Source organism: Tauraco erythrolophus, chromosome 1 (genome assembly GCF_009769465.1).
Source record: "Tauraco erythrolophus isolate bTauEry1 chromosome 1, bTauEry1.pri, whole genome shotgun sequence".
NCBI lineage: Eukaryota > Metazoa > Chordata > Aves > Musophagiformes > Musophagidae > Tauraco > Tauraco erythrolophus.
This window is the reverse complement of record NC_141465.1, coordinates 121,387,923-121,399,329: the sequence shown is the minus strand read 5'-3', so window position 1 is coordinate 121,399,329 and position 11,407 is coordinate 121,387,923. Positions and strand designations below refer to the sequence as shown.

General features: G+C 41.8%; 1 protein-coding gene across 1 annotated transcript; it reads left to right on the top strand.

The window, feature by feature from the left end:
- Positions 1–309: 309 nt before the first annotated feature.
- Positions 310–10,846, top strand: BIRC2 (baculoviral IAP repeat containing 2). The gene is made up of 9 exons (XM_086621852.1): positions 310–327; positions 1,949–4,032; positions 4,142–4,241; positions 5,448–5,526; positions 6,118–6,166; positions 7,192–7,434; positions 8,615–8,869; positions 9,030–9,071; positions 9,928–10,846. The coding sequence occupies exons 2-9, from the start codon at positions 3,159–3,161 to the stop codon at positions 10,119–10,121; spliced, it is 1,836 nt and encodes a 611-aa protein (XP_086477978.1). The 5' UTR covers positions 310–327; positions 1,949–3,158; the 3' UTR covers positions 10,122–10,846.
- Positions 10,847–11,407: the final 561 nt, after the last annotated feature.

The window sequence follows — 11,407 nt, the reverse complement described above, 5'->3', positions numbered from 1 at the left end:
GAATCGCCCCTGCGAACCTTCCGCCCGCCGGCGGCTGCCGCAGGAAGGCGCTCGCCGGAGCGGGAGCCGGCACGGCCGAGCCGGCCGGCCCCTCAGCCCGGCGGGAGGGAGGGACCGACCGAGCGCAGGCCCCGCCCGCCCCCTCGGACCGCGCATGCACCCGGCGGCCGCCGGGGCTTTCCCGGCGCGGCGCCGGCACGGGGAGTTTCCCGGGCAGGGGTGGTGCCGGCCGGGGGCACCGCTTCTCCCCCGCCCCCTGGCCGGGCACCGTATATAGACCGGGGCGTGCGGCAGGCCCGCCCGCGGCGGGGGGCCTGACCGGAGACCGTGAGTAAGGGGGAGGGTGGGTGGGGGCCAGGCCGCGGCCTGGTGGGGCCCTGCCGGAGGGCGCCGCCGCTGTGGGCCGCGTCGGGTCTCGGCGCCCGGCTGAGGAGGGCGGTGGCGCGTCGTGTCAGGGAGCGGCCGTCCCCGGCCTCGCCGCGCCGGCCAGCACCGCTGGGCTGCACCGGCGGCAGAGGAGTCCTGGGGCGGGCTGAGGGGCCCGCGGTGCCCCCGGCTGCGGTCTCTGGCGCCGGAAGAGAGCGCGGCGGTCTCGCTGGATGGCCGCACGGGGAGCGGGGCTTGGGCCCTGCGGGAGGCCCGGGTGGCTCCCAGCAACCCGCGGTCGGTGTTGCGAGGGTCGGGGAGCGGCGAGCGGGCCCCCGCGGTGCTGCGGAGGGAGGCGCGGGGCTGTCGCTGAGGGCGTGCGGCGTCCGGCGCTCACGGTCGGTACGCGGAGCCGAAGGGTGCTTCGGTAAACGTGTGTTGCCTGCTTTATGACACAAGAGCGGAAGGACGTTAAATCGAGTTTTGAGCTTGCTGTACTCTAAGTGTCGCTACTCTGGGCTTAAATTACTTCTTGGTGGCACTGCGGGGTAGTGGAAGGAGAAAAACCATGAGATTGAGGGACCCTGGAAATCAAGGATATTCGGGGCTATCGTGGAGGATAGTGTAGAAGAAGAGTCTTCAGCAGAAGACAGCCACAGGATCTCAGGTTTAAGTGATTCTGAATGTTGTAGGACTACCAGGGTCGCAGTTTGCTCTGATATTTCTGGCGTTTACTCTGAGGTGTCTGACTTTCTCCAGTGCAAAAACTGGCTGAATTTCTTGGACTAGCATCGTTCATGTGTGTTGATGGCTTAGTGCCAGCGTCTGTGTTAAAGGAGTGGACTGGTGTAAGGCATTTGTAACTCATCTCCTCAGTGATTAAGAACCTAGTAGTAGTAGAAGTGTGACCATACTAAGAACAAATCTACTAAGAGCTATTGAGATGGAAATGCCCTGCTGTTTTCCAGTAGGTGATTTTTCTAGGGCTGTGTCATCATGACAAGTATATCAGTGTTGAGTCTTTCCTGGAGGAACTTTTTAGGAACTGATACTGTAGAACAGACTGCTATGTATGTGTAGATGAATAAATATAAAATTATATATTTAAAAACTCTTGAACTTTGTCTTTACTCTTACCTGAAATTTTTAAAGTTTAGTTTTACTGGTGTCCTACGTTCCAAATAAGAAATTCCAGTACTCTTAATTTAAGTCAGTGTAATAAAACTGGCTCTTTATTGTTTGAGAATCTATAGGCTTAAACCAATTTAAATGGATGCAACTTCTTTAGTACAAGATCTTGCCTTTAGTTATACAGCTTATGATCAAGCAGCCTGATTCATCCACCTGCCAAAAAAGTGCTGCTTGTGGATTAAACAGTCTTGCTTGTGTCAGTAACTGGGAAATGAAGTGTGTAAAATCCATTCCATGTGACAGTATGTTGACTTGAAACTTTCTAGCTAACACTACAAAAAAGCTTACCTCGAGATTTTAGTGTTTCAATTTGTGTAGTTTCTGTTTGTGTAGATGTTACACGCACCTCATTTTTTATATTTTGAAACACTTCTCTCTTTCTTCTTTACAGGTTTTGTTCCACCCAAAAGAATTGAATGATTGAAACTAGAGATACTTACAGTTTTTTCTTGGGAACAGTCAGTATCACTATGGAGGCGTAGGCACCTTAGAAGGGACTTCAGTCTGAACTCTGGGAGGTAGTTCTGTGCACAAATAAAGAAACTAAGGCTTCAATTTTTTTTCCGATCTGAGGATTCTGTTTGTTTCTGTATGCCATAAACATGGCATACAGAAAAAACTCAATTCAACAGTATAAAGCATTAGAATGTCTCAATACAAGGCTATTCATTTATGTTAAATTTGATAACTCTATACTTGTAACTAAGGCACCAGGTTAAAACTGAAATGCTCTGTTCAGTCTCTGCTGGCAATGTTATAGACAGAAAAGCCTGAGGGTATTCCAGGCTCGTTAATTAAGGCAGCTCATCCTTTTCAGAGGCAGCATATAGGATTTGTTTATCTCATAGCTGAATATTCGATATATGTGAAGTTGAGTATAAACTAATATCTTTAGTCTTAATAATTATTACACTAGTATGCAGAAGTTGAGGGTTTCTTTTGGAAGTCTAGTAGTAGCAAATACACCAGATCAGTTCAGTAATGTCAGTTCACGGACTCTTTCTTTGTATGTCTTTTGAGCTTGATAGACCATTATTTTCAGCCTCCTAATGAGGTTTACAGGCTAAAACCTTTACATGTGTATAAGCTGCATATTTATCAGCTGTCTAGGGCGAAATATTTCTTAAATCACTTGACGTGTGTTCTGGTTGAAAATTATGTCATTTTAGTTGCCCCCTGTTTTAGTTTCTTTATTGATAAAGGATTTTGATAAACTCATTTGAGGTTTTTCCCCCTCTGGATCCCACCTCCACTAGCCTGACAAATTGATACTGCTCTCCCACATACACAGTGCAAGGAAAGCATGGGATGCCTATATGATTCCAGGGAAAGTCCTTTCTGACATGCTTTCTTCAATTGTTAAAATGGGATGGGGCAGCTTTTGCACTGAAAGCAGTTGTATAAACTAAAGTACAAGACCTTCCTAAATGTTGAAAGGCTGAGTTTAATTCTATTCACGTACGCATTCGAAGTTGCACATTAAAGTATTTCATTTTCAGGTTCTTACTTTTGTACAGGCAGGGGTTATTCCAAATTGCCTTTCATGCACACAACTACCTCCCAGAGGAAGACTTGTCCCATTCTTCCAAAAACAGTCCATTATGAACATAATGGAAAATAGCCCTTTCTTGGCTAGCATCATGAAGCAGAGTGCTTTGTGTGGCGAACTGAAGTATGACTTATCCTGTGAACTCTACAGAATGTCGACGTTTTCTACGTTCCCCATTAACGTGCCGGTGTCAGAACGGAGTCTTGCCCGGGCTGGGTTTTATTACACTGGCGTGCAAGATAAAGTTAAGTGCTTCAGTTGTGGCTTAACATTGGACAACTGGCAACCAGGAGATAATGCTATGGAAAAACACAAGCAGCTGTATCCTAGCTGCAGTTTTGTTCAAAACATGCTTTCAGTTAACAACCTTGGACTGTCCTCTCGTTCTGCCTTTTTGCCTCTGGTCACAAACAACCTCTCACCATCTCTACATTCCGTAGCAGCTTCTCCAAGTTTAGAACAAGTTGGATATTTCAGTGGCTCTTTTTCCAGTTTTCCTCAAGACCCGATAACTACCAGGGCAGTTGAAGACCTTTCATTCTTGAGACCTAAACTTCACAATCCTTCTATGAGTACAGAAGACGCTAGACTACGCACTTTTCACTCATGGCCACTGACGTTTCTCTCACCTACCGATCTGGCAAAGGCTGGACTTTATTACTTGGGGACAGCAGACAAAGTTGCTTGTTTCACCTGCGGGGGTCAGCTTAGTAACTGGGAGCCAAAAGATAATGCTATGTCAGAGCATCGGAGACACTTTCCTAATTGCCCTTTTGTGGGAAGCCTTAGTCGAGACCAGCCAAATTTCAATGTTTCGAATGTGAGCATGCAAACCCATGAAGCACGTGTTAAAACTTTCATAAATTGGCCGACTAGAATTCCAGTTCAGCCTGAACAGCTTGCGAATGCTGGCTTTTACTATGTAGGTAAGAAAAACTGATGTCTCTGGTTTCATTCGTACCACTATGTCAGCGTTTACTTTCAAGTAAATTGTGTGAATATTTGCTAGATGTTTTGCCTTTTTGTTTTTTAAAGGCCGCAACGATGATGTCAAGTGTTTTTGCTGTGATGGTGGGTTAAGGTGCTGGGAATCTGGAGATGATCCATGGGTTGAGCATGCAAAGTGGTTTCCAAGGTAACTTGCAAAATCTTGATCATAATTTGTTCGCATCTTTAAATACTTCTAATTTTAGTAATTATGTCCTGCGCTTAATAGTTCTGTTTAACTTCACCGTATGATGTACAAACTCACTCTTTCATTTGGATGTATTTCAGGTACCTCTGTTTAAAAGCTCTGAAGTGCTAAGGTGGCGTTAATTAAAACATTTCTTCATTAAGCATGATATTTAGTGCTTTCCACTTTGAAATTAAAAGCTGTGTGCATCCCCAGGTCACTATTAGCAAGTGAGACTACATTGTTAATGAGAATACTTGTCTAAGAGAAGCAGTCAGATAGCAGACTGAGGAGAGCAAAAGCTGCTGAGAAATGAAGTGGAAGGAACATCTAACCCCCCTCGGTCTAGTTCTGCGCTCTTGCGGAATGCTCTTGAACCAGTCTTTCAGCTCAGGTGGTGTAGTTTCTTAGGTGTGGAAAGGCTTGTGAAGAAGGTTTCAGTGGCTATTTAATGTGTCTCTATTGGAAAAATGACAGTAATAACTTTTTACTGTCCCCTATAATTAAATGGCAGTTGCATACCTAATTGCTGTCTGTGCCTGTGGAAACCTGCGCCTACATTAATAGCTGTGCTTAATTTCAGGAAAGCTAATAATAATTCCTCACATCGTAGATCTCCAGTTAGTCTTTCATGGTCAATGTACCAGGCACTGTTGGGCTATATGATGTACGTAGAGTTAAGTGACACCTTTGTTTCCTTCTGAGTTATGCCTGTCAGCAAATGTACTTAAGATACAACACTGCTTTAGTGAAGCAGATTTGGCTTTGATAGTGGTGTTAACTATTTAACTTCTTTTGAATGATTTAAGAGAAGAGTGGTGAGATGTGAGATAGAAACACTTTATTGCTGCACTTTGTAGTTGCGCTGACACAGTATCATTTCACATGACGGGCCGTTTTGATTAAAAGTGGTAGCAGAATGTAAAGCTGTTGTGTTTATGTACGTAAGCCTGCAGACTGCTGAACATCGTGGAAAAGCTTTATCAAAGTGTCACCAGACATGAAGCTACATCGAGCTTCCAGTTAAGAGAACTCTTTCCCTTCTGAAGGAAGCAAAACACCTATTTAAGTTATGCTGTGTTATTGTAAACTGTTTCATTCTTCTGTAATTTCTTTTCCTTTGGCAAATAAAAAGTATAATTTAGTACACTTTTGTCAATGTTTCAGGTGTGAGTATCTGCTTCGTGTAAAAGGAGGAGAGTTTGTAAGTCAAATTCAGGCCAGGTTCCCCCATCTTCTTGAACAGGTAGGCTTTACTGGGCTATATCTTTGGCTTTCCCTTGTTGAAGAGTGCTGTGTTCTTTTTGGGAGTCCAGTGCATCCTTCTGCCTCACCTCACTTCTGCATGTATTTCTATTAGGTTTCTAACATGAAAAATGCTCTTCATGAGCACAAAAATGAAACCAGTGCTGAACCATGGCTCATGGACTTGTACTAGTAGAGTTTAACCTGTACAGATTACTTATGGAAAGTGTTAGGAGACAGTGAGCTCCTTCATGTCAGGAGAGGGAAATTCTGATTACATAAGTTTCAGTGGATAATGTGGATCAGTAATTTTTACTGCAGAAATCAGTCATGGACAGCCTGAATTATTTCTATCCATAACTCTTCTGGCAAGAGTAAGCCAAACTTCTCTTCATGGAAGTGGTCAGCACTAATGTTGCGTTGATTATATAGCTGCACAAATTTGCTGACTTGTGTAACCACGTGTAAAATGCTTAACGGGCACCATTCAGATACAAAGCTTAGTATGGTTGATAAGGGAAGAACATGTTGGGTATGTAGGGGGGAAAAAGCAATACTTTGATACTAATGTAGTTCTGTCGTGTTCCCACAGCTCTTGTCAACCTCTGATACATCTGTAGATGAAAACATTGATCCTCCAAGTACGTATATTAAAGCATGTTTTTAAACTTCCTCTCAGCATTTTGCAAACTTAACGATTGGGTATCCAAAGCTAACTTGCTTAGCAATTCTTAGATTTTCTTGCAACTACAATATTATAAGGATTTTCCAACTAATGATAAAAGTTAGGTAGCTGTCACTTTATGTGGACAAACTTCAAGGAAGCACCTTTAAGACATCTTTTATTTCATCTTCCTTATTTTCATACTAACAGCTCATATTAGGATTTTGGTTTTGAATGCTTGGCATCTGCTGAATTTGTGGCTTTCAGTTTCATGGCTGGGTTAAACAAAACAAGTCAATTGGCATTTGTTAAATCAATGTATGGTATTGAACGTGGTGGAACAGATGCCAGAGGGTCTCATGACTATGCAGTTATGCAACTCCATTTTTAGGCATATAGCTAGGCAAAATCTGAGTTGAGCAGCAGTGGTCAAGGAGAGGGTAGGACAAGCTGATGAAGTGAAGTCTTTCTGAGCTGGACTCTCATTATGGTGGAAATAAACTCCTCTCAGAGGATGTGTTATGCTGTCATAGTTCCTGCTGGTTGAGGACAATGAGTCAGAATCCCACGTGTCTGGTGTTTAGTAAGTTGAATGGAAAGTACTGATCAAGAGCTGGAATAGAGAAATTGTTTGTACCATAAACTATGAATTTTGATTCTTCCCCCTCCCAACGTTTTTCAAGACTGAAGTTAGAAATGACTAAGTATAAAAAAAGCTGCTAAGACACAATGGAATTCTGTGGTTTCCCTGGATTATCCTGGATTTTAGTGAAGGCTTGACATGGATTGAAGTTTAGAATGGATTCAATCCAACTGCATCTGAGTAACTGGCTTCCATTTTAAAAAGTCACTACTTAAAAAAGTCCATTTAACCTTTGAAACTTAAGGCTAGTTATTCATGTATGTATGCATGGGTGTAGGTGATATTGATGTGTCTGACTTCTGGGTTGTATAGGTATTTTATTTTTTATGTTACACACAGTGATTTTCCTCTTTGATTAGTTATTCATTTTGAACCTGGAGAGAGTCATTCAGAAGATGCAATCATGATGAACACGCCTGTGGTTAAAGCTGCCTTGGAGATGGGATTCAGTAGAAGGCTGATAAAGCAAACAGTGCAAAGTAAAATCTTGGCCACTGGAGAAAACTACAAGACTGTTAATGATCTTGTGTCTGATCTACTCACTGCTGAAGATGAGAAGAGGGAAGAGGAGAAAGAGAGACAATTTGAAGAAGTGGCATCAGGTACGCATGAGGCATGAATAAAAGTGAAAGTGGTTGGTGTTATGTATAGTTTTTATAATTGTTCTTATTTGCTAAGTGATTTAATTGAGTTGCTATCACAGGATCAGCTTCAGTAAAAGTATTGTCAGGGTGTCTGTATGGAACGAGCAGTCTGGCAGTTGGTTCATTCCCTTTCAGTAGGATGGGTCATAGAGGTGCCAGGGGTTTAGAATCATCTGATTCTCTCCACAGGAACAAAGCCGTATTTTTTTTTTTTTTTTTTAATTTGTGTGCCTTTATGTTGCTGTTAATAAAATAAATGGAACCAAAATACTTTACTTGGCACACTCTACTAATTTTTTTTTTCCAAATTTGCCTGCTTTTTAAGCCACTTGAATTGGTGAGCCACCATATCTGCGTCCTAGAAGAGGCCATAAACTTTTACAAAAGTAAGATGGCCAAAGGTCTGCTTGTCTGTGTCTGACTCATCTGTGTAGGTCAACTATTTAACAGTGTTTATTTATTGTGTCTTTAACATTCCCTATTGTTTTAATACCATATGAGTTCTGAAGCCTAAAAAAGCCCCTACTATTTTTGTTTGTGAAGCAGTTATGAAACTTCTCAATTACCAATTGATTAAGACTGCTTCAGCCATTAAATCTTAATGCAAATGATTTTTTGTTATTTCTGATAGACTATTCAAAAAAAAAATCTCCCAAGTCTGTTTGTGTAGTATGTCTGGTTCTCTTGCACATAAAAATGTTGGACACCTCTTAGAAAAGCTTTATTCTGTCTACATCTCAGTCATGATTTTAACTGCAACTGGCTAAAGCCAGCCTGTCGGCTCTTGGTGAGTTAATGTTGGTGTTACGCAGAGGGGTTGCTTTTTCTTTGCAATTCTGCAGAGGAAGTAAGTTTTGCTGGTGTGAAGTTACATGAGATTCCCTCAGATAATTAACCTAGAGATGGGAGCAGCAGGCTTCATTGATGCAAAGGCTTCAGCTCAGAAGCTGCTTGTACGTGGTTTTCTTAAGTCTGTTCTTACATGAATGCCACTAAAACTTACTGAAGTCTTTATTAATGATGTGTAGTAAGTGAACATTTCAAGTGGAGTTTAAAGACTGTATTAGTTATTGTTAAGCAGAAGTGCAACTTGGAGTAGTGTTTTCCTAACAGACATCTCATCCCCTTTGTATTCCAGATGATTTGTCCTTAATCCGGAAGAATCGAATGGCTTTATTCCAGCGTTTAACATGTGTACTTCCAATCCTCGGGAGTTTACTATCAGCCAAAGTGATAACGGAACTTGAGCATGATGTTATTAAACAAAAGACTCAGACACCACTGCAAGCAAGGGAACTGATAGATACAGTTTTAGTGAAAGGAAACGAAGCAGCCAGCATATTCAGAAACTGTCTACGAGATTGTGACCCTGTACTGTACAAAGATTTATTTGGTATGTGTTTTTTTTTTAAAGGATGTAAGTTTAGAGAAGTCTGACCAGTGCTGTCATAGTAACTTAAAGAATAAAAAAAAAACTAAATTCAGGTGCTCTTTGAATATAGATTAGTCAAGTCAAATGACAAGGTTTTCTTTTTTTTCCCCTCTTATTTTAGTGGAGAAGAACATGAAGTATGTTCCCACAGAAGATGTTTCAGGTATCTTAAACTCTTTCTTACTTCAAAAGCTATTGTGTGACAAAGAGCTAATATAAAAAAGAAAATTACTTTGGTTAAGAAACAGGTTTTATGCTTTATCCTCTCCCTAATTTTGCTTTGGTAAGATGGACTTACCTGAAAAAATCAAGTGCATGTGCAGACTTGCAAGCAAGTCTATCTGCTATGACCTGTATGCTGTGCCTTACACGTGCTTCTGTACCTAAGGAGGTAGAGCTTTCTGGAGCTCAGCAGTTCAGGCATGTGCTGGACTTGATCATGGTACAAGCACTCACTCGGGCTTTTGGCAAAGTCCAGACAGTAAATAGTAGGTTAGCATTTCACAGCAGATACCATCACCTCTGCTTTTCCAGATTGGATTATAGGTGTCCTAAGGTGTAGCTGGACTAAGAGCTGGGTTGATAAAAACTTATCAGACATGGGATGGAGCTTGCTCTGGTTCTTAGTCCTATAGTTTAATATGTTTATAATAGACTGCAGAAGAGTATACAAGGCTGAATATAGGTCACTTCCACCAGTCGGGCTGTGCTCTGTGCTTCTAATAACCAAGCAAGAACAGTATAGTATTTGCTAAAATATAAACATTGGTTGGTCTGAAGAACTACAGTTGGCCTCCAGTCTCTGAGCTGTTTGTTGTCTGACAAAGGTGGAAAGCACATAGTTCCTTGCGTGCCACTTTGAGCTCTGGAAATTGTGCTTATTTTCTCACTGCCATCTGTGTTTAGTGAATAAGATGCAATCACAACTGGGAGATAAAGGGCGAAATGAAACATGGCCGTATTTTAAGTAGAATGCAGATATATGCAGGCTTCTAAAAAAGTTAAATAATTTTTTACAGGTTTACCTATGGAAGAACAATTAAGAAGACTGCAAGAGGAAAGAACATGTAAAGTTTGCATGGACAAAGAAGTTTCTATTGTTTTTATTCCGTGTGGTCACTTAGTGGTTTGCAAAGAATGTGCACCGTCCCTTAGAAAATGCCCGATTTGCAGGGGGACAATAAAGGGCACGGTTCGTACCTTTCTTTCGTAAGGAGGGAAACTTGCACATTGTCTGTGCCTGTCATCCTCCAACTGCTGAAGCTTAAGCCAGCAGTGTCTGAAGAATGGAAAGTGTGGTACAAAAGATGATTAATCAACTACTGAACACCGTTGTGTAATAGTGAACCGTATCGTCGTTATGAATACCCTTGATCTTCCTTGCCAAAGGCTATTTCTGTTCATGAAACTAACTCAGTACTGAGGTGAGGTTTTTGTAGCTTTCCTTTCTGAGGAAGGAAAGCAGTTTCACGAGTATGCCCTTGTGCATGTTTGAATAAAAAACTTTCTAGTTGAGTTTCTAAAATGGAGCTTGGCATAACTCTTCTCATGAGTTTCCTCCGTGTGGATGTGAGAAAATACATTAAGATTGCTGTTTATTAATAATTAATATTAATTAACTTCAGCTACTGTTTTGATTCTGTTTTGGCTTTCTTGTGGACTTCAGGAGAAAAGAAGCTAACTGTTGCAGGAACAGCAGGACTTTTTTTAAGTTTTATTCATGCCTGGATACTTGTGTAATGTGTATTAATAATAGTTTATATGAAGATTAAATTAAAATATTTCTACTTCTCAAATGAGTGTTTGTTTCCTCTGTTCCTGTTGTTGGCTTTTCTCTAGGCTGTGGCGACTAGAATGCTGTCTTTTCCTGATAAAAGTTTGAGGTTGTTTATTTGCCTGCAAAAGTACAATAAAACTTAATTCCGTGTGTCTTTCATTCATTTTTTGAACAGGGAAGTGAGCTTCTGTGCTGCTTGGTCATTCCTTCTGGTGAAGTAAGGGATTCAGATTTTTATCCCCATTTAAAAAGAAACAAACACACAGAACCCCTAACAGCATCTGGTACTTGCTTCTGTCTTGATTTTTCAAAGAACAGAAATGCTGGCTGGAAATGGTCCTCATGACCTTAGAAATGAGGCAGGAGGGTAGCTGTGCAGCCATACAGCCTTTATGCTAGGGTTTAAAACGTCAAAGCTGCTTTTCTGTGTTTGGAACTTTATAGTGATTGTGCAATTAAATAGTGTGGGATCTTCCACTCCCCCTCTGAAGTGTTGGATCTTGTTTTGTAAGCTGGTAGTCCAGGGACTCCTGTTTCCTTACTGGTTGACGCTTGCTTTACCCTTCTCAGCTTTGTATCACTAGACTTGCATAGTAGATACCTGCAGAGGGAAGGTGTTCATAGGTATTTTGCAAGGATTTCATGCCAGACAGTGGAAAAATACTACCAGGATAACAGCGTCAGATCTTGCAGTGGTGGTGTCAGTTTGGCTCTAATTGTTC

Coding starts and splice junctions, on each gene's coding strand:
- BIRC2 (XM_086621852.1), top strand. CDS start 3,159: ATGAACATAATGGAAAATAGCCCTTTCTTGGCTAGCATCATGAAGCAG. Junction 8,870..9,029: donor ACTGTACAAAGATTTATTTG/GTATGTGTTTTT, acceptor CTCTTATTTTAG/TGGAGAAGAACATGAAGTAT. Junction 9,072..9,927: donor TCCCACAGAAGATGTTTCAG/GTATCTTAAACT, acceptor AATTTTTTACAG/GTTTACCTATGGAAGAACAA.